This window comes from Struthio camelus, chromosome 1 (genome assembly GCF_040807025.1).
Source record: "Struthio camelus isolate bStrCam1 chromosome 1, bStrCam1.hap1, whole genome shotgun sequence".
NCBI lineage: Eukaryota > Metazoa > Chordata > Aves > Struthioniformes > Struthionidae > Struthio > Struthio camelus.
Genome location: NC_090942.1, coordinates 10896826 through 10919808, shown reverse-complemented (window position 1 = coordinate 10919808; position 22983 = coordinate 10896826). Strand labels below are relative to the sequence as shown.

At 38.4% G+C, this 22983-nt stretch overlaps 1 protein-coding gene across 11 annotated transcripts in view; it reads right to left on the bottom strand.

Moving 5' to 3' along the window:
- The window catches only part of PCLO (piccolo presynaptic cytomatrix protein), a 378473-nt gene that overhangs the window by 179465 nt on the left and 176025 nt on the right, over positions 1-22983 (bottom strand). For all 11 annotated transcript variants that reach the window (XR_011136587.1, XR_011136588.1, XM_068921841.1 and 8 more), the window contains exons 5-6: positions 16913-21971; positions 14522-16536 (exon numbers count right to left, since the gene is read on the bottom strand). Coding sequence is in view for 9 of the 11 variants with exons in the window: in XM_068921841.1 (XP_068777942.1) it covers positions 14522-16536; positions 16913-21971 (7074 nt within the window). In the remaining 2 variants the exon portion in view is untranslated. The remainder of the gene's footprint in view (positions 1-14521; positions 16537-16912; positions 21972-22983) is intronic.

The following is a 22983-nucleotide window of genomic DNA, read 5'->3' as shown; positions in this document are numbered from 1 at the left end:
GGAAAACAGTACGGTTCATTTTGAGAAGGCCCGTTAGGTCCTATCTCCAGTCTGTGTAAATGGATTGTAAACAAGATGAGAAGATTTATTTCATGTGTAATGCCGCTAATGTCCAGAAAAGTGCTAAGAAGGGCAACAAAACCATAAGAATATCCTGATTTAGGAGAAAGATTTTTAGGTTTCAAAGTAAAACTGCTTCCTATATGAAACTAAGTATAGGACAAGAAAATAGCCTGTTAAAAATGAAGCAGCAGGTTTTGGTGCGGATCAAAACTTTCTTGCTTTCAAGGGAGCGTAGATTCAGACTGTTGGCTACGTCTGTCCCTAAGGAAAACACTGTGGAGAGATTGGGAAGATAATTTATTTAGTAAAAGAAGATTTAACAAGAAGAAATAAGAATAATTAAGGAAAACAAAGAGACTAAGCTTCATATTAGAAAAACTACCTTTTACCAAGACTTTTTAGTCTTTGAAATAGTCTCCCTGGGAAGAAAATACTTTTAACTCAAAACAGGAGAAAATATTAAGTACAGAAAAAAGAACTAATCTTGTACTAGCCTGGAGAGGAAAAAAAAGAAAAACCTGTTGACCTGCATTTTTTTCCTGTTTAAAGATTAGTAAAACACTTTTTCCTGATAATGTAGTTTTCCCTATTTTATTTCTTCTAAACATTTTCTATGGATACTCCGCATTTAATAAATCCTTCTTCTGGTTTATTACACTGTCACAATACTTCTGTCACCTGCCACTTTGGCTTTTAACCATCAGTACTTAACTGTATCAAAATAAAGTTAACAAATAAAGTTAACAAACTTCCGCTCCAAAACATATTGAAAGAATAAAATAATTCCAGAGACAGCTGAAAAGTACTTCGTACTTAAATCTAAAACACATGCAAAACACTGAGAAATTTTCATATTTAAGTCGTTCAGACCATGGAGAATGGACTGGAGAGTTTCTTGGGGAGCAGCATGAGGCATGACTTCTGATGACTCCTCATGCTTCTGCACAGCGCTCTGAACCGGCATCAGCCCCAGTAATAAGAGACAGGGCAAGAATTCCGTATTTCTACTACAGCAGAGACATACAGAGCAAAAAATTAAGTCTATGCATGGCTGATCCTTTTTTTCACAAACAGCTGTCCATCATCCAGTTAAATACAGACTTTAGGGTGGTAAAGAATAAAACCAATAATATGAACGCATATTAAATCTCGTGTGAGCTTTATCACTATGCTCTGCTCTTGAAAGTATTTAATCTCTCAGTCATGTAGACATTGTGATGTACTATACAACAATGGCTCTCAGTTGTTCACTAAATTTCCAAACTAAGCTCAAACTCTTAATTCTCTGACCTACAGGAAACAACTACTTCCAATACATTTCTTAAAAGACCTCTTGCAAGAGATCTTTCTTGTTCCATGTTGTTTCATAACTTATTTCTCATTCCAATGTCTGCACAACATGATGGATGAATATGAGTAAGGTATATGCACAGAGTAAGATGCTAGACACGAAGAAAAATAAAATCACAAACCTGACGCCAAAGGAAACTTCTGCAATCTCAACTATTCTATTAATATTTCCATTTTGATACACAGCATTCAGGGCTATTCCATATATTGAGCCCCTGCCGCGCTTTGAAGTAAATGGAGCTGACTATCATTGCCTGTCACTTCCCACCACTTATTTTACTGACTGCATTGTCAACACTTCTAGAATGAGCCAACTGGAAATTCTTCCCCATTAGTAAAAACATATTTTTTCAATAATATTTTCAATAGAATAAAAAGTAAAAAAAAAAACAAAAACCTACTCTTTAAAATCTGGACAGGAAAAAATGTGTTTCAGGAGAATCACTAATTTTTCAGTTGGTCAGCCGCCAGAGGCTCATTTTCACTTTCACTCCAGAGGCAGCTGGCAAGTTACCACTTTTTTATTTTTTTTCAACCACACAGAAATTTTCTTCCTTTTTTTCCATGTATAAACTTAAACTTTTCCAACATAAAATTCAGTTTTAATGAAAATGATTATTTTCTACTAGAAAATTTCCAGTAGCACTAATTATTTCAAAGTATAATCATTTAAATGGACCTTCCTATTCACTATATTCTATTAAGTCTGGGATTTCATTTTTGAAAACAGTCAAAACTGAGAACTTCTACTTCAAAGAAGGTACAAAAAACCCCCTTTCCTTAGTGGAAATAGTGGAATATATAGAGGAGAAATTTTATTCTAATTTCCTCAGGGCATGATCCAAGGCTCATTGAATTCACACAGTGTACCATTAGCTTCAGGGAGTTTTGTATGAGCTATCTAGTTACTGTCTTCTACAACAATCTCTGAGCTCTAAGCACAAGCCTTAGGCTTGCAAAGTCAGTGGCAAGGCTCAGATCTGATCTTAAGCTATCATAATACATCACAAAGGGTTCAGAAGCAATACTGGCTTAGTATTTCCTTTTGTTTTTCCCTTTGTTTGCAACACAGCCTTCAGAAGAGCCATTTTGGTTTCACTAGTTAAAAAAAAGGAAAGAAAAAGTTACTTTTGTAACACTGTCGCAATCTTAAAATTTGATTTTCTTTGATGAGCTCTTGGGCTTTTTATTTGTGGCCAAATGATGAAGAAATGGAAATAAAGATAAAAATGGGTCCTCTGCCTGGGTTACAGCGCTCTCAGAGAAGCTATGTTCAAACAGGCTGTAAGAACATCAAGACACAGAGCAGCCTACGCTATTACTGACAAAGTAATAATACCGAATGACTTTTACTGCCTAAAGAAATAATCTGGAGGCATTACTATAAAACTCTCTATACTGCTATATCACTGATCAAATGAGCAAAGGACAAAATCAGGGATTCCTCTCCATTCTTCACAAAAGTCTATGATATTTCTGCTGTAGATTATAACTCTGGTATGGTAAAAGGCATAGCAATACGATGTAAGTGATTACCCCAGACAGTAACATTTCTGAAAAAGACTCATTGGTTTCAGCTTTAACTCGGACAAGAAATTGCACTTTATTTCATTGTTACTATCTTACATCGTTTATAGACTGCAAGAACACAACCATGAAAGAACACAACCATAAGCTTATGAAGTAAATATTACTTACAGACTACCTTATCATTTCCTGAGGCTTATGTCACTATGCTTTATAAATGCTATGCAACCATGGAAAATAAACCCTGAGGCTCAAACTCATCTTCTCTATATTAGGCCTCAGTTTTAGGTAGGTAAATCCCACTCTGATTCATCCTGTCTACTGTCCTTCCTGTCTACCTTTTCACCTTTGGCAACTGCCAGCTGTCTAAATCCAGTTCTCTTAAGTCCAGACTTAAGAGAAATCAGTTCAGTTAAATTTCTTATCTCATACACACAGAGGAAGTCCCCAGCATTCAATCTTCCTTCAAGCCCTCCTCCCTGCTAGTTATTTATTTTCAAACCCTGTCTTTAATTTTAGTCAAGGGTACCTAATGGCTAGCTCATCTATCCTCTACAATCCTAAACTAGGAAAAAGGCTTGCGAGGCAGTGTAAGAGCACAAACATATTCTATGCTTTAGCTGGATTTTGCATTAGCCAACAGCTTGAAAAATGAGTAAGGTGAGATAATAAAAGCTGTGCTTTTATGAGAACTACTTAGATTGGATGAAAGAAGGTGTCAGAGAGGGACCAGCTGGGAAACAGAAGTAGGGTTTAGCAAGATTAAAGAGAAGATAGGGACAGATGGAGAATGTGAATAGAAAGTGAACCGAGACCTGAATTCAGTCTGTACCGAATGTAAAAAGTTATAGAGGAGGAGAGCCAAAATACAGACTTCCTCTGTAGTCTCCTACAGAGAGAGAGGGAGAGGAAGAATTTGAAGAAGGAAATTTCAAGCTCTGAAACCAGGTTTCACAGAGATGTGGAAACCAGTTCTATGGCAATGTTTCAGACTTATCCCCCTATCTGGAGTTTCTAAATGGCTGGCCTAGGCATCACAGCATTGAGCAAACTGGCCACTCTCTTGGAGCCTCATTCTAAACGCAGGGATTGTAAGTACGTACCATTATGGACTCCTCTTCCTGAGCTGAGCCTTATGGCATGTAAATCATTTTCCTGAGTTCCTGTCCCAGATACACTGGAAAAGTTCACCGGAGTTCTATTCTTTCTTGGTAACAAAATTGGCACTCCTGGAAATTATTGTGGCAAAGTGAACAGAGAAGACAAGGACTAATGACATGAAGACGAAATTATCCTTTAACGGTCTCATTTCTCCAGACTTGGACAAATATTTACAGGCTAGCATCTGAAAGTCTGAACTGTTGTCAATAAAGCCAAGCTTGTTCTATAAATAAAGGGTGTATTTGTACTAAGATATACCCATTTGTCAAGCAGCCTTTCACCTTAAAAGCGAAAGAGAATTGTATTGGGAGAAGCTGGAAACTCCTGGAAACACAATTATTTTGTCCATGACCCTTCAGTGAAGTAAACGAACATTGCTGGTTCAAAATTTCTTAAAATTGATCTTAGGCATCTAGAGAACAACCTGAAATCCTAACTTTTAAGTTCCCTGTTTCGTTGTGCAGAACTGATAAAAGCACATTAGTACATCAGCAAAGAACATACTGTTTTGAAAGAGAGAAAAAGTAGGAAACAAGAACATAGGGTGAGAGAGTCAGAGGACATGGCCTCACAACACGCTTTTCATGTGACTAAAAGTAGTCTCATTCATCTAAAATCTCTCTGTAGTCAATGAACAGAAATGTGTGGGATTAATCACATTTTAAAGTACAAATATAAAGTAGGTAGATGAACTGTTGGAACATTTCTTCCTGAACACTATACCAAGAGCCTACTGCTGTGAGCTCACATGTGATCTTTTATACCATCAGTTTAACACAAAATGTGCTCTTTCCTACCTTTCATACCTTAACTAGGTAGCCCTATGTCCCCGAGGCAGTCAAGCAGCAAGCTAGATGCCTCTCTAGGCTTCTGAAGAGAAAGGTAAAGGGGGGAAGTAAAATGGAGAGTAAATGCCGCTTACACCTAAGGCATAAAAGGAACAAGACAGGTGCCATTTAAGGTATTGATTATGGCCTTACTTTCTTTGCCTTGGTTTTCAATCTTATAAATGAAGGACTATATGACTGAGGTCACTGAGATTTTCCAGAGAGAGTTTCATAAGGTGGGTTACTTGTTAGTTTATTCAAGCAGTCTGTGAAAAATGCTGGATGAACACAAATTAACAGCAATGATGGTGATGTTAATGTCTAACAAGAATCATGAATGCTAACGAAAGTTATATTTAATTTTAGAATTCACTTTTCAAAGCTAATTATATTACTTGTACTGCTCAAGATATTCTTGACTTGGAAGGGAAATCAGATATCTGGGCTATCACTTTATGTTATCCCCAAGATTCAGATAATGTAATCTCACTAAAATATCTCAGTTCTAAATCCTTTTTGCTATAGCAGTTAGAATTTTTTATTGATATCTACTAAATATCCTATAACACTCCAACCCTTTTCCTGCTTCCATGGGACATGGAGAGTGGTTAACAGCTAACCTATTTACAATAAGATTTTACACAGTGAAAGACTGTCATCTTGTCCAGCCTTGGTCTTCTCCTTTCTAGAATAAAACCAGATCCTTCAGCCTTTCGGGAAAGGTTTTGTTTTCTCAGTCTTTTATCCTTTCTCTTTTGCTCACCACTGGATTTCTTCAGCCTCTCTAACTCTTAAGTGGTGCTGACCAAAACAGAGAGATGTAGTAGTCTAGCTGAAGTCTTATCAACACTGAGTAGGGCAAAAATATTACTGCATAGACCTTAAATATGGGTAGAGTTGTTAACAGCTCCAAAAAAGACCACTGGCTCTTGTGCAAACACTTCACATTTTAAATCATATTAAGTCTGAACATTTGCTATTGCACCTGGACATCTTCTGTACTGCTATTGCCTGAACAACTGCATTTCATAGGTATATGAATATTTGATTGTTTCTTTAGTGTGTGTAGTGCCTGTTATCGTTACTGAATTAGTTGTTGGGTGATTCCAGGTGGCTCTAAATGGCAATCCTGCTTTCTAAAGTGCTTGGAACCCCTTCTATTTGACTTCATCTGCAAATGGACCTTTTCCAGACTCCAAATTGTAATTACATTATTAAAAAAGAGTTAAACAAATCCTTGTTTACCCCCACTTAAAACTTCCTTCCAGTTTGACAGTGACCAGTTTGACCTGAAGTATCTAATTCAGCAGGCAGATGTATGCTGTTTTACTACATTAAAAGTAGTAATTGCAAAAGTATTTGTTTATCAATAAATAATGTTATGCTTGGGAAGCAATTATTTTTTAAAAAGTCAGTAAAAGGGATTATTTTGCCAGCATTTCATAACACTTACTTACATTTGATTTTCCAGTTCAATAGGTAAATCCATAAGCCTAAACCTGAACTCTTAGGTTCATTCACAGCTCCAAATACAGCTGTTTACCTTAACAAAATTCTCTTTAATACACAGTCAGTGACTCAGAAAACAAATGTCTGAATGGAAGGATCAGAAGGTAAAGAACTGAATATTTGTGACCATGGTATCATGGGGTATTTCTAGCTTGGCATATGTTTTTCTTAGGAGAAAAGGTATAGTTTAGAAATTTCCAGTATCTTATATGATAAAAATTAATTAATCAGAGACAAGTATGTCCCTGGAGAAAGTACGTCCTGCGCTATGTTTTTAATGGAGATGCAAATCTTTCAATTAGAATTTAAAGTTGATTTGAGTTGATGCCACAAAATGCTTTTAATACTGTCACATCCTGAATGATTTCTAAAAAAATAAAAACAAAAATAAACCCAGATAATTATTTTAAATGTAATGATTAAAGGACCGTTCTTGAAGTTTTAAGATAGAAACTCCACACGCAGAAGAAAAGTAACCACTCATAGAGCGGAGAATATATAGGAATATCGAACACCTTTTTACTGCTCTGATTGTTGTATTTAATTATTTCAGATCATAAGTTTTGGATGTACTGAGTTCTTTTTTAGTAACCTTCACACAGGACATATGAGGCAGCATGTTTTTTTGTCAGTCCTGGATCACTTCCAAGGAACATTTAATCACTTTTGGCTGATCAAGATAATATTTTAGGATCTTTGTTAAATATTTAATATTTGAAAGAAATGATGGAAAAAAGTGTTAGAATATAGCTCATATTTTGTTATGACATGAAGTTTGGAGCAAGTACTAAGTTATTACTTTGTCAAGAACAAGTCTCTTGATTTTTTCTAGTTATTGCACATTGGCTCTGCTTGGAGGGAGGTTTTTCTCATGTAAAAACAGATTCCTTCTGCAGGAAAATAAAATGGAAGCTCTATTGCAAATGTGTATCAAATGTGCTTAAATCCCAATAGACGAAAAACAATCCTAACCAATGACAAGCCCTTTGGACAACTTCAAAACGCAGACTGAATCCAGTGCAACGTAAGCCTCCCCAACTACTTACAGTATACTTGCAGAGGCTTTAGTATGAACTGCTTGGATCTATTGATCTACTTTTATCGTACCAAATGACTTGCTGATACAGACTGTGCTTCCTTTCCAGGGAAGACGTGATATATGCTGGTCTTCTGCTAAACTTTCCTTTTAGAGAATGAATGCCCACTTTCTCAGTACAATAAGACTTTCCTGTGTTAACAGCTGCTCATGAAACAATGGACAGAATAAAATGCAAGAAACCAAACTTACCTGCAGAACAAATAAAAGAAACTCTCTTTTGAGTTCAGTTGTGTTATTCCTTGATTACCTAAGTTAAGCAGAGAATTATACTAGCAGAAATTTTCCTCTCCTCCTATTTACTCAGAAAGAGCAAATTAAAATATTACCTGTCTTCATAAGAGAGGAAAGTCTGAGTCAAAACAGAGGTGAAGTGCACCCAAACTTACCTGTGATCCTGTCTCATTCTCCAGTGCCTGCTTGATTCCACTATATATATTTATATGCTGTGTTTATTACTTTAAAGCAGGGAACACTGCATTGGCCTCTCCTCACATCAAAAATTCAAGGTATTCCCAGGATGGAAACATGTGGGTAGATAACCAAGTCAGCTGGAAATGAGCGGAAAGAGATTATTGTACCTTTATTCTTCCTCATCTTTCATGGAAGATAAAAGATTGAGGATTGGGTGCTTTTGGAGGGGGTTGCTTTTTAAATGTCTAACTGAGAACTTGCTAAGAGGAAGACAGATGAACTGTTAACAGATGAGAAAAGGCCCAGGTGACAGAAACACTAAGTTCTTTGTCAACTCTGTGCCATAAATCTCATGCTCTATTAAGGAGTGTGAAGGATCCACTTTGGAAAGCAAAAGACTGCATACATATAATTTTGTATTATGCATGAGTATCCCTTCATTGACTAGAGAAGGTGTGAAATCAAGTAATGTAAAAGTTACAGGAAATTCGGACCGACCCAGTTAAATGATTTTAGAAGAAAACATTTGCAAGATACATTGACTGAATGTGGGGCAATCTTTCTGTTTTGAAGATCTGACAGATGGAAAAAAGATGTCTCATTTGAGTCACAAAAAAGTTATTCCAGAGGGTTTCCAATACAGCACAGGAAGCAATAGCTTGAAATGTTAACAGGGCTCTAAACTGTAAACACTTTAAGCCTTTAGTGGAAAATGTGATCTTAAATCTAGCTAAAAATGTGTAGTTAAAGGAGGAGAGAGATAAGTCCTGTGTTACTACTTACACACGGATTGTTTCTGGATATTAGTGAGATCCTTATTTTTTGATTTAGTTTCAATTGGATTTGTTTGAAACACACAAAAAAAAAAAAAAAAAAAGGAGGAGGTGTGCCGGGGGAACTCAAGAATCATCGGCTTTTGCCTCCTGATGCTTTGCTCTATTGCACTGATACTGCCATTAAAAGTATCTTTAAAAAGGACATCTAGATAGTAGGAGAGATTAGTTATGAGAACATGAAGCAGGAAAGCCCTTTAAAAAGTGATTTAATTGCTAACAGACCCTAAGGTCCATTAAGAAAATTCAATAATATTTAAGCTTTTAGGTGCTTAAGTCACTTCTGCAAACGCACATAATCTCCTGGACTATTTAGGATCTATTGAAAATTATATTGATGGAAGGAATGGAGGAAGAATAAAAACTCCTATCATGCCTTTCTGTAAGTTATTTGTTGATTTAGTTGATTTGGTCTGAAAGGAACGAGGAAGCACCGTATGCCTGTTTATGATGTCCATGATGCAGAGATAGGCTGAACCATTGAATCCCTGCTTCCTTCATGGGTGACAGAATGCAAATGGTACACGTCTAGCAAATTAATAATCTCTCCCCTTTTTTCAGAAAGAATGAAAAAAAGGGTGAGAGAGGAAAAGACGAGCAGCATACCGAGGTTAATAGCATAAAGAAAATCAGGCTTACACATGCCTTGTTCCATCTAGAATCAGCACAACTGACCAAGCAAGCATTTGACTATCGATATTCAAATATCAAAGACACTCAGTGTATATATCTACCTTTTCTTTAGATTGCTGGCCCAAATTCAATCTGAAAAGATCTCCTGTCCATAAACAATGAACGAGCCTCAAAAGTAGCTGCAGGGCGCTCTTCAGGGAAATAAGAACCTGGATGCCTATGCAGACCCAGGGCTGCTAAGCCTGTCAGCATACTGTCTGGCAACCTAGGTAGGCTGCGCACAGGGTGCATGCAGACTGCAGGAACCATGCAGATTAGGCCCCTTCCAGACTGTTCTTTAGACTGGTGCATGCACAGCCAAAGTGATGGAGCTGTGTCGCCAGTGCCACCAATGCCCAAACAACAGTTCATTACACCACAGCCCACAGATATCATTTAGTTTTCCTGGAAGCACAGAGAAAAACTTGGCCTTTAAATGTGGGTTACTCTTATGTCAGACTACTACCAAAGAAGAAATGTACAGGGTTCCTCACTCAACATCCTTTTTTACTTAAAGTGAAACCTAAGTAGCAGCTGTTTGTGCTAATGGTAATGAAAGACAGCTTTTACAGAAAAGAAGATGCTCTTCCTTTTTCATGGACTGGATCATGGGACTGAAAGGCAAAATTACAGTCACTAAAGTAAGCCTTTTGCTACTACAGCCATATGACCACATATCTCACAGACCACAGAACAATTCTGAATGCTTTATAATGAATACAAGAGCTATAGCAAAGAACTAAACCTTTTCAGCTCCAATTAGGAACAGATTATGAAAAATCAAGGGAAACATCAATGTCTTAGGTACCAATAACAGCAGAAAATCCATTACCAGATATTTCTGCATGATACTAAGAAAGGAACCATGCTTCCTACTGCTAAGGAAGGTAAACAAACAGAAATGCCCAACCCCGAAACACATAATTATCCCTGTTACCTGTATTACCTATCTTCCTTATCCAAAGAGAACATTCCTCTCTGTCATACAGACCTAGTGATCAGTTTAGGCCTGAACAGACAAGCAAAACATTAGTGATATGATACGTGGAAGGTTTTAACTCTAGTGGGAGCAGCTACCCAGTTTCTCCTCTCTCGTCCCCAGCCTTACAGCGCATACTTGATATAGGGAATAACAGCTCAAACTCCTTAAGTCTTAAAGTTTTAAAATTGAAAAGAGCTGAAAATATATCCATATAAATGAAAATATCAAATGACTTCAAGTATGTAATGTCAATGGAACTGTTCACAATAAATACAACTCATCTAAACATAACATATGGTAATGATTTATCCAGATCATAAGTAATGCTGCTAGTGATGAAAATGAGGATATGTGTTGCTATTAAAGTGATATGGACAAGGTGGAAATATCAACATATGAAAGAGAAATGTTAATAAGACAAATTACATTAACTTGGTTTTAAACTGAGAGTAGTGATAAATTAAAGAGAATAGTTTTTACTGCATTCTGTAATTCACATTTCCATTTATTATGCATGTATATTAACAGGTACTATATATCTGAGCCAACACTTTCAGAGCTGTTGCTTGGTGCTTTTTAAAATCAATTACCAGTACAATACTACAGACAATAAAACATAGATTAAGGTACTTCATCCTAGCTCTTTCTAAATTTATGTCCCTTAAAAAAATGACATTTTGAAAATCAGTTAAAAAAAGAGTCTCTGTTTTTACTACAGCAGTAAATGACATCCCACAATTTTTACCTAAATAAAGAATCAGTCTTTTGGGATCTGGCTTGAAATCACTGTCTTTTTTACCATAATATGCAGATTTGAATTATATTTGCTCTACAATTGCAGTGAAAAATGCAGCAACTCATGTCAAACAAAAAATGGAGAAAAATCCCTATTAACTCTCTTAAAAACACATTGATAGAATTTGTTCAGAATATTGAAGTTTCTACCCTGAAGCTGACAGGCTGCTAACAGATGTGTCTTTGCATTAGTTTCACTAATACAAACACTTCTGCTTAGGCTTTATTCAGTGCTTAGCTGTATATGTTGTGTCTGTGGCAGTTCATGTGCATGATCTTGCTTTACTTTAGTTGAGCAAACATTTTACATCTGAAGGCAAAAGGAAGACACCTTCCACCTTTGAATACACATAAAGAATATGTACCAGTGCTGAAGTTGACTGTGACTAGCATGTGACTAGATTCTGTGATCCATTGGTATAAAGTTATTTCTTTATTAAACTAGTCAGGTACTAACAATTTCTTCTTGCTGATGAATGGACGAATTTCGCTCACCACTTTCAAACTCCACTGAGGCTTTCTGGTGCCTTCATGGAAAGCCCATTGCTTTGTATGCCATAAAGCCCAACTGCACCATGCTGCATGATATTCTAACAAAGGCAGCGCTGAGGAGCCCATTGCCCATTGCCATTGGGAGCTCAGGCAGCACAAAGCTTATAAAACCGCAAAATTAGGTATCTGTGTAATATCAGTTCTAGATGTGTGGCTTCCAACGCTCCTCTTTGTGCAGGCAACCTATCACTCACAATTTTTCCTTGACCCAGCTACATTTGATTACTAATATATATCACAGAACTGCACACCATTTAAGAACCACCAAAGAGAACCTCATGGAAAGGAAGACTTTTGTTTCAGATTAAGGGGAAGCTACCACCTATGTTCACTCTAGCGTTCATGGCAATGGGAGCAAACACTGCCATAGACAGCAAATGGAAATATAATATAAACATAACTCATTATCAAAAAAAAAAAAGGAAATATACTGTCACCGAAAGCAATATTATCTGGATACTTATTACAGAATATTTTCAGCCTTTCGCTTACACTAGATTGGAGAAAACTATAGGAAATAATAATTTCCTACAAAAGATACATTAAAGTAGAACATAAAATTGCACTTAAAGTAGCAGTTGTAAAATGTTCATATATCATTCATCATCTTATTCACATTTTACATAATCTTTTCCCTGATAAATAAGGAATAAATAAATATCTTTTCCTAAGAAGTATATGTTTGCTGAAAATGCATTACCTGAAGGACCAGGTATTATTTCATTGTCATCTTCAAAAAGAGGCCAATTTCATTTTTACCCCTTAACACTCACTGATTGCATAAGGATCAACTCTTCTGTGAAACTGTCATTAAAAAAATCTGTGAAACATACGCATAAACACATGAATGCCCTTTTCTGCTGCAAAGTTGATGAATGGGGACAAAGACATAACCCTGAAACAAGAACTGTTGAGAAGTTTTACAGAGCAGTTCCCCCATCATATGCCACACGGCACAGCTAGTGCAGCCCCCTTTATGCTCATGGAAATTTTTTACTCTCCTTGTGTATGTCTACTTGCATCCCCATGTTCCAAGAAGTTCATCTATTCTACTTAGACTGTAAGTACTTTGAGACAGGGTCTATTTGCTGCTTGGTGGCTGTATATTTACAAGAACAATTTAGCTCATTACTGGTTTGGCGCAATGCAAAATGGTAATAAATAATAAACAATGATATACAAGCCATTTGTTTCTGTACCTTGATTAATGCGCACTGCGTGTTTTCAAACTCTAATTTAAAGGCCTTAAACAATCAGCTTTTTACAGAATGCATCATCCATCATCATACAAAGTACACAGTCCATATCAAAACCATATATATCTTTGAAATTAGCTGAATTGTTTGTCCTCAGTTACAGTTTCACTATATTCCCAATTATTTTATAATAGTATACCTACCCTCCAAAATGTACTACAACTCAATACTTCCTCACCTGTGAGCAAGATGCTGTTCCAAGCCCTGTACGTGCAATTTAAGCGCTCATGCCACTGCTCCCCACCCTGTGTTAATCCTGCATTAGAGAATGATGTGGATGTGGAGTGCCAATGCCATGGCTATAGTTTTCCCTTCAAACTTCAATGTACCCTTTGACAAGCAGAAACAGCATAGGAAGCATTTAATATCTGCACATATGTGCGAAGTTGCAGAAACTGCTCACAGTTTGGGCCTTGGAGAGTATAACCCAACCATCCTGCAGCTGACAGTCACCATAATTTACCTAAGGGACAACCCCTTTTCTTCTACCCAATCCTGTACGGGATAATCACTTATGATTTCATAGATAACTGAACATAAAAGACAAAAAATTATCGAACAAAACCTAGAATGACAATCCACAGAACTCTCACAAGCAAGCAACTGACCCTGCAACTGACAGAGGAGAATGGACTTGGAAAAAGGAACAGCCAAGAATACATAAAATTATTTAAATTATTATTTTCTTTAACTAAGACTACTTCCTCTCAGCCGTAAAATAACAAATTGATTCCCCGATCAGAAATGTTACTTCTTAAGGAAAAGGAATATTGCAGAAATGGTAAACTTAAGTCCTGATGATGGAAGCCTCATATTATTCAAAACTGCCTCCTCTGACCCCTTAAGAAACAGCCCTCAGCACTTCCACAACTTCTGTATAATCCTCCTTATCCAAAACAAACAAAGAAGAAAAGGATTGTGAAATGAGATCTTTTAGTCTGGGAGGGATAAAAGATGTATACGGTGGGACACAAGAATACCCACAGAATCACGAAAGGTAGAAAAACATGAGAGACAAAAAGGACAGCTGAACCAGGCAATTATAAATTTGGGGTCAGCTACATCTCAGAAGGCACATTTAGCAATTTTCTTGTTAATGCACTACACACTGTGCCGCAAGACGTGGGTGTCTTATTATTAGAAATAAAATGCATTTCATTTTCTGAAGAAATGGTAGTAACCATTTCACTAGCAATTAATTACCATCAAATTCTTTAAGTGGCTTCCAAATTCTGAATAAGACCTTACTGTGGGTTTTTCTGAATCTCACTAAAACTGTAATTTGGATTCTGCTATTTTCAGACAAAGCAATGAAGTAAATGTCCATTGCATTAGATAGCAGATATTCCTTGGGACTTTTCAGCAAGGCTTGCAAAAAGACTACATACAAAAGTTTGCCAATGAGTGTGTCAACCCTCATGCTGTACAGAAAGTCAGCCGTACAATTGCATATTAAAAAAGAAAAGAAAGCAAATACTTCTTACCATGAAACCCTCAGTGTACTGAAACTGAGCTCTGGAACTGTCTTCTGCTGTGGGACTCAGGGGCTTAGGATCAGACAAAGAGCGTTGCATCATCTTTGCTGCCTTTGGGCTTGATGGAGGAACCTTGGTAATGTCAGCATGCAGCATCTTCTGAGGGCTGATGTCATCAGTGATGGGTTTTTCATAGGGTACAAATGCTGACTCTATTACTTTGCTTGGTGAAACGGGTGAAATGGGTGAATAGAGAACTTTGGGAGATTTGGGAGGGGAAGGGACTACCTGCAATGCGGAGTCTGGGCGAAGGTGGGATGAGTATCCTATTTCTAATGGTGTTGGGCGTTTTTTATCTTTCTGAGGAGATGAAGCTGACAGATATTGGGGACTTTGTGTGTCTGACTCTGTCTCTGTTTGACATCCCAAACTTTCTCCTTTGTATGTCTTTTCTGGAGCTGAAATGTGCTTTATGATTTCAACCTTTGCATCCAACCGAGCCCTGACTGAAGGTGTTTTTATTGTCCCTACTGGTTCTGTTTGTACAGAAATCTCTGCCACTGTCTGAACTGCAATGCTAGATACTTTGGAGAATTGTTTAGTTTTGTCTACCTCAGCCGTACTCTCACTGTATTTCCCTACGCGAGGCTTTCTTCGGGATCTGCTAGAAAGATCCCATTCATCTTGATCTTCATCATCTGTCTGAACACTTGTATCAACACTCTTCTTAGTTCTCCGTCTCCTATTTGTGTAACCTCTGTCTGCCCCATCTTCATCATCAGTTTGCACTCCACTGTCTACTATCTTTTTGAAGCACCTGGGCTCTTCCTCTAGAGTCTCCTCAAGCTCCTCATATTGACCACGTAATTTTGGCATAGAACTTCTCTTTTTCAGGTGCTTCTCCTCTCTGACATCAATATCTTTAAGTGACATTTCTGAAACGGAGCTTAGGATACCAGGCCTAGGTATGTATTGGGTAACACCATCAGACTGTACTGTATACCATGCTTGGCTTTGTGGAATTTCAATACCCAGCACTGCTGAAGATGTAGTGGTTGCATCATCAGTAGGCCAAAACTGGCCATTTTCTGTTGTTGCATACTGTCCTTCCAGAAGTGCTTGATCTGTGGTAGTTTGTGGAGAGCCAGGTCCTGAAGGGTCATAGCCATACTGATACATTTGACGAATTTTTTGCTCCTCTAACTGTTGGTGGAGCTGTTGCTGAAGCTGTTGAAATTGTTCAAGCTGCAGTTGCTGCTGGGCTAATGTTTCTTGCCTCATCATTAACTGAGCTTGCCGCTCCTCTTCTTGCTGAAACAAGAGATGGTGTTTCATGGACTGCAATTCCTCAAGCTTTTTTTGTACCATAAACTTTTCTTGTTCCCTAAACCTCTGAATTTCCTGACGTTCCCACTCCAGCTCTTCAGCAAAGCGCTGCTGCTTAAGTTTCTCAAGCTCAAGAAGTTCACGCTCCAAATCCAGTTGCTGCTGTTTGCCTTCTTCAGGGGCAATAAGAAGTGCAACTTCACCTTCAATTACATTTGTATAAACTTCAGATGCTGTAGTTAAAGCAGGTATCAAGTTGGCGGGCTCAGTGGTAATCGTTTCTATACTAAGAGGTGGCAACACTGTCTCAATATCCATGGCAGTAATTGCACTGTCTTTTTCAGCTGCGACTGTTGTCAAGAAACTGTATGACCTTGGGAGTGGCTGACTCTGTTGCAAAGTTGATAATGAGGGCACTGAGTCAATTGTTTGGAGAGTAGATAAATCTCTGACAGTTGTACTGAAAATAGAACCAGGCTGTGTAGTGATGGCAAACGTGGATGGGACTGGAGTCGCTACTGAAGAATAAACAACACCATTGGATGATCTTAAAACACTTCCAACGCCGTAAGGGGAACCCAAAGATGATACCATTCTTGCTTGGGAATACTGTGGTGTACTGATCCCGACGCCAGAAATCACCTGTCGAGTCTCTGGATAAGGACCAGTGGTCTTGCTTGAGTAATCCATAACCTCACCTGAAATTACAGGGCAAAGTTACAGTCCAGTTCCACAAATGAATGCTGCTTTGCGGATTCTGAAAGTCATCCCATCTTGATGAATTAAATGGGAAGGGGAAACTGCATGCAAATCTTCAGCTTAATGATCTACCTTAGATGTGAAGAAAACAACAAATTTGAACATGCAGGCACATGCAGGCACCTCTGTGCAAAACATATATGTAAAACGAAGAAATGAAATACACGGGGAATCCAGAATAATCTGTCACATTGTCCAAACGAAAACAAAGCAATAGAAGGAGGGGAAAAATAATAATAAAAAATCATCCTGAAATGAGGTGAGGAACATCATAATTATATTTCAAAGAAAGATCTGCTGCTGTGTCATACTGACCTGTAGTAACTCTTCCAGAAGTAAGATCTACTGCTGCGTCAGTTGCTCCAACTCGATAATCAAAGCTATTCTTGCTTTTGTATGCAAATAGTCCAGCTTCGGATAAATTTGTGTCAGACATAGATGGTTTCATACCTCCTATTCCTCGGTAACCATAAGACCCCGAACGATCATACTGATAGTGGTCATCTCTGTAACCAAAACGATCTTCAGGAAGCGTAGCTGGAGGTTGCTGTGCTGTACAGCTCCTACCAAATGGCAATTTATAAACCATATCACAACAAACAGCTCTTCTTCCTGCAGTCAGATCAACAGGCTTCTCATCATCTTCTATAACTGTAGTCATGACGCCTGAAGTAGTGTCATCCATTGTTACCACTGTTCTGTGGGATTTTGTAGTGCTAAGGTCAACTGCTCCACTCTCCATTGGCTCCTGAGAAGTGGAGAGTTCAGTCCAACCATTTGTAACACCAACAGGAGGTACCGTAACAGGCTTTGTAGTAGCCCATGTCACTGCATGTGTGGAAGAACCTAAGGATAAATTTATTGGCACTTCATCTTTACCTATGGAGAAAGCCTGGCTGCCTGTTACTCTGTATGCAGGCTCAAAATGTTTTGATGTTGTTAGCTGCAGTGGAGTTGTCATAGCATGTCCCAGATCCACAAGGCTCTCTGTACTAGCAGAGTAGCTTACAGTGGCAGTGCAGGTCATTACAGTTACTGTTTCAGTGACTACAGAGAGAGAAGGGTCTGCAACACATGCAGTGCTGAGATTTATTATAGCTGGTTGGACGGTACTCACTGGCCGCCCACATGTGTCACTTGCTGGCATTTGCCTTCTCACATCCATCGAAACAGCAGACAGATCCACACAGCTGTCTCGCATTCCGATATCCATCTTACTTAAAGTGCGAAGATCAATGACATCACCGAAAGGATGGAATCTTCCATTCTCTCTGTACCTGGGTTGATCTACTAGATGTACTGGCTCTGGAGGTATAGTAATAGAGACACTACCTAAACCAACACTGGGCACGTGGCCCTTAACTACAGACACTGTGGTCCTGGTTAGCTCCGTTGTTATTACTTCTGTTTTTGAACTAGGTACTTTTTCAAAAGTTGATTGCATTGTGACAGGAACAGTTGGCAGGGCACCTGAAATATACATACTCTCATCCGTCATACTGTGAATTTCCATAGCTTTCATAGATGGAGTAAACAATGGTTGCATAGGTTGGGGAATCTGTTCTTTAGAAGGTGCTTCTAAAGGCCAACCGGTAACAGCCTGACTAGTTATAGTTTCTGTGGGAGTTCCAGGCTCAGAAGGCAATGTGATGACAACATAGGTTTCCTGTGAGGGTTTCGTCAACCTTGGTGAAGACTTGTTAGAATGTGGAGACAAAGGGGAAGTGGGGGATGTTAATTTGCATTCAGCTGAAGAGACTAAATTCAGAGTCATACTTGAAGTCAATGACACACCTATTGGTTTGGGTTGTGTTTCTGCTGGCTTATGAACTGCTATTGGGAGAGGAGGAACTGCTGGTTTAGGAGCAATTGGAGGTTTAGTTACTTCAGTCGGCCTGTGACTGAAAACAAGCCCTGCTGGAATGGAGCATGGCTTGGGTGGTACAGGAGGTGGTGTTGAGGTATATGTTTTTGTGACAGGTACCACATGATTCTTTAAAATAGCTGCGGGTTCTACTGTTGTAACACTTGTGACTGAAGGTACCACTGTGGGGGCTGTTGTCACTGGAGTCTTAACCTGTGGCTTCTTTTTGGGATAAATAGCTGGCTTAGGTAAAATAGGTGGAGGCAATGGTGGGGGAGGAGGTGGAGGTGGAGGAGGAGGTGGAGGTGGAGAAGGCTGTGCAGGAGATTCCAAAGAAGAACTTCTGAAAAGTGAGAATACTTTGGATGTTACAGCGGGAGCTGAGGAAGGCACAGAGATCAGGGTGGTCTGACTTACAACACTGGGAGTAAGTACAGAAGATGTTGCTGATGCAGGCTCTGTAACTGAAACTGATGTTATACATACGGGTGGTTGCTCGGATGTAGCAGCAGTCAAGTTAATCCTTGCCATATCATGACCCAATTCTTTGCGTGAATCTTCACGATCAATTTTGATAATGCCAGCCTCTACTGTACTTTTAATCTTTCTAGCTGCATCCTTTTCTGCTTTGGAGGTACCAGAGGCAGTGACATCAGTTGCATATTGCTTGGGTTTTATAACTGTAGTTGCTACCAAAGGTGCAGTTTCAGGCAAAGAAATTACAGCTTGATCCACACTCTTTGTATCTGATGCTACAGCTGGCTTTTTAGTGGCTCTGGCAACAGAGGTGTAAGGTATGCTCACTTCAGAATACTCTTTTGTAGATGTTAAGGGAACTTGGGTTATCATCCTGACATCTTCAGAATCTGCTAGCTTACTTACAGCATCTGCCATATCTATAGAACCTGTGGTTGCACTATCTATAGGTGATGAGCTATCTGTAGTACAAACTGAAGATGTAGACGATGTTAAGGAAGCTGCATCAGAAGGTAAAACTGATGCAGCAACTTCTGATGCCTCAGAGTATGTCAACATTGATGTTTCATGAGAAATTATTTCTTGAATTTCTCTGGCATAATCTGTTAAGTATTCATCTTCTATTTCCTCTGTTGTAAAATGCTGTGTTATTTTAACATCTGGAATAGAAAGTGCTGCACTACTGGCAGATGACACATCTGAGATTGCTGAAGTAGTACTTGACGTTAAAGATGTACTATCCACAATTTCTCCACCAGTAGATACCTTTGTATCAGATGTAGGAATGAAACCTGAAGCTGGCTGAGTTGGGCTGGACCCGGGGGTTAGCTGCATTCTCTGTCGTTTCATAAGCTCTTCATAAGCAGCTTCCGCATCTAACAACTGCTTTTCCTCAGTGGTTGAAGTTACCACATTGTCTAATACAACTATTTCATGACTTTCTGGGATTATGTAAGAACTAGAAACAATATCTTCTTGAGGCACTATTGAATGTAAAGGCTCTATACTATAGTAGTCTTTCTGTAGATCAGTACTTTTCTGCGGTTCTTCATAAATCTGATCTGAAGTTCTTATTCTTTTCTCTTTTCCTCTCGGCTGTATATATTCATTACTCTCATCCTGTCTCATTACAAGATTAGTATCAATAGTTCCATTGTAAGTATCCTCTACTAAAGATTCATAAATATAATCCTCTATTAGCATTCCACCATACAAAGATTCTTTTTCAAATACTTCATCTTTTTCATTTGCCACTTGAAATGGCTTGGACTTGTGGGTCTTGTGCATCATCTCCTCATACACCTCTTCAGCACTTTTTAATGTCTTTTGACCACTTTCTTCTTTTGAGATTCCAATAGTTTGTTCATCTGTTGGAGAGTATAAAGAGACAGCAGTAGGCAATTTGTAAACTTTTTGCACTTCTATTATTTTTTCTGGACTGATTTCAAATCCTTCAGGATCTGATTCAATACTAGGTGAATATTCAGAACAGGAAGACCTGTGTAGTTCTTCCATTTCTGCTGCTTGTCGTAATTCTTCCGTTGGAGATGCATCTTCAATGGGAGAAAGATTACTTGGAGGAGTCTTTGGACGTTCCCTTCTTCTCTGAGCTCTTAGTTCATCCTTGTCTTTTTTAGATTTTTTGCTAGAACTTTTTCTCTGTTGCTGTTCTAACTCACGTTGCTTCTCCTGCTCCTTTAGCAGCTCCTCCTCTTCCCGCAGCTCTTCTTCTTCTGAAGAATCTTCAATAGTTGGAAGAAGAGGACCATGTGACCGATGCCTGGCTTTGCGCTGCTGTTTGCTCTCTCCTCCCAGTTTCTTGTGACTAGGACTGCTGTCACTATCTTCATCGAGGGACGACACTGAAGTAGGAGATGTACCTGGTGTGAAACTAGAAGCATGTAAACTAGAAGATCCTTCTCCTCTAGATCTATCTTCTGGTGAATCTGTAAGACTCTCCATCTCTAGCTCTGGCTCTTCATCAAAATATAAAATACCCTTCTGTTGTTCAGATGTCTCAGAATATTTGTTTGTTATTGTACTATTTAATTCTATTGTTTTGAAACGCCGAAGGCCTCCTCCTCCAGTTATAGCAAGTTCTTCACTGTCTTGACTTTTAGTTTCTCTGTATTTTGGTTCTGGGCTTTCATCAAAAGTCTCATCATCATCGTCATGCCATGAATGTCGTCTTCCTGCATCCTCGTCATAGCTTGCACTACTTTTCCGTGTCATTCGCCTATGTTTTCCAGCTGTTCCTTTGGCTTTGCTTTTCAGTTCTTCTTTCTTCTGGCTTTCAGTAACACTGATCTCTTTGAGCTGACTCCTAATAAATTCATCATCTTCAGAAGCTGAGGCATCTTCATCAGCACTCATCTCTATAATCTGTTTTCTAATGAAGTCTTCCTCATCACCTGACCCCTGACTGTCATCTCGTTTGTACTCATCACTGCTTGAAGAACCAACGCTAGCTCTTCTTTTTCTCCTTGGGACAGGTGAGTTTTCACTCTCACTGCTGTCTTCCACAGAATCATAGCGTTGCCTTCTGGACGATGTGTCATCGCCATCTTTTTCTTTGTATTCTTTCCGTGAGGAAGTACTTTCTTTGCCATCTTCTACAATAGGTTCTTCATCTTGAATGCCTTCTATGTCTTCCTCATCTGAACTACAAGACTCCGGAGTAATTGGCAAAGGCTTTGTTTTATATTGATCCTTTGTCTGTTCATCATATGTTTCATAAAGTTCCTTGTTTTTCATAGATTTTTCCTCAGCAAGTGTACTTGCCTGAGCCTCCAAAATAGACAGGACAGTACTTTCCAACTTAGCTAGATCTGAGGGGCTTGGTGGACTTTCTTGTGGGATAGTGTCTTTTTTACTAGGTTCTCTGACTAAATCCTTTTCATCACTGGGAATATGACTTGGAATTTCACCAAGTGAACTTGATATCCCATCGGAAGAATACCCGGTGTCACTCAGACCTTGTGGACTTTTCTGTTGCTGAGAGCTTGATGTGTCTGATTTCTCATCCTCCTTTTCCTAAAAAAATAAATACATATGCGTGTGTATATATTTACATATGAATTCTTAATGTCTCCAGGCAATTAAATACGTTTTCTTTTTCTAAAAGATGAGTTAATGTCTCAGATGAAAAATTACGATGACAAGAAGAATTATATTAAACCATAAATAACCGATCACTAATTTTGTTATGCAAAGCTACTAAAATAATACAAAAAGAGCCTCAAATTGTGTGTTTTGTATATAATCAAATTATGCTTTGCATGAAAGTTCACACTGGCAAAAGATTTTATCAGTTGTAGGATGATCTCTTATTTTCAAATATAAACAAATATTACAGTTATTTTTTTCAGAAGGTTTTCTCATTGTATTGTAATCTATCACTTGTTAATGTAGGCACGGGCCAAGTTTTTTGACCCATCTAAGCGAAATCCTAATCTAAATTAGGATTTTAATTACCTAAGTTACAAAATTGCCTGCATAGTTCTAGATACAAAGAAATACAGATTGCCAAATGTCAGTCAGCATTATTTCTGAGGTCTGCTCCATTTTTTGTCCATGTAACCTTTTATACTTCTTTACCAATACTTCATTCTCAAATTTTGGACCTTTGGTTTCATTTTTCTAGTTTAAGGGTTACACACTGTAGCATGTAATACAATACATGGAATACTGAAGCACGAGTTAAAGTGATCTGGAATATCTCCATATCCATGATTTGGCACTGTGCAAGTATTTTCTGAATATCTAGTACAGCAGAAGTGTCTCAGTAAATATGCAATGTAGGGGTAAGCCGCCTTTAGGGAAGTAGAATTGCATAGAGAAAAGGAAGAGTCAGCCGCTGATCGAAGGAAATAAGGAAGCAAATAAGGCAGACATACCTAACTGAAGAGCATAACCCATGTCTTCCTTCTGATCCTAGTTAAACTGCCCTAGTCATTCTCCTAGCTTCCAGATCCTTCTACACAATTCTGAAAGAGGAGCACATCTAACTCCTTTGAATGACACAACTACCCCAAAAATCCTATAT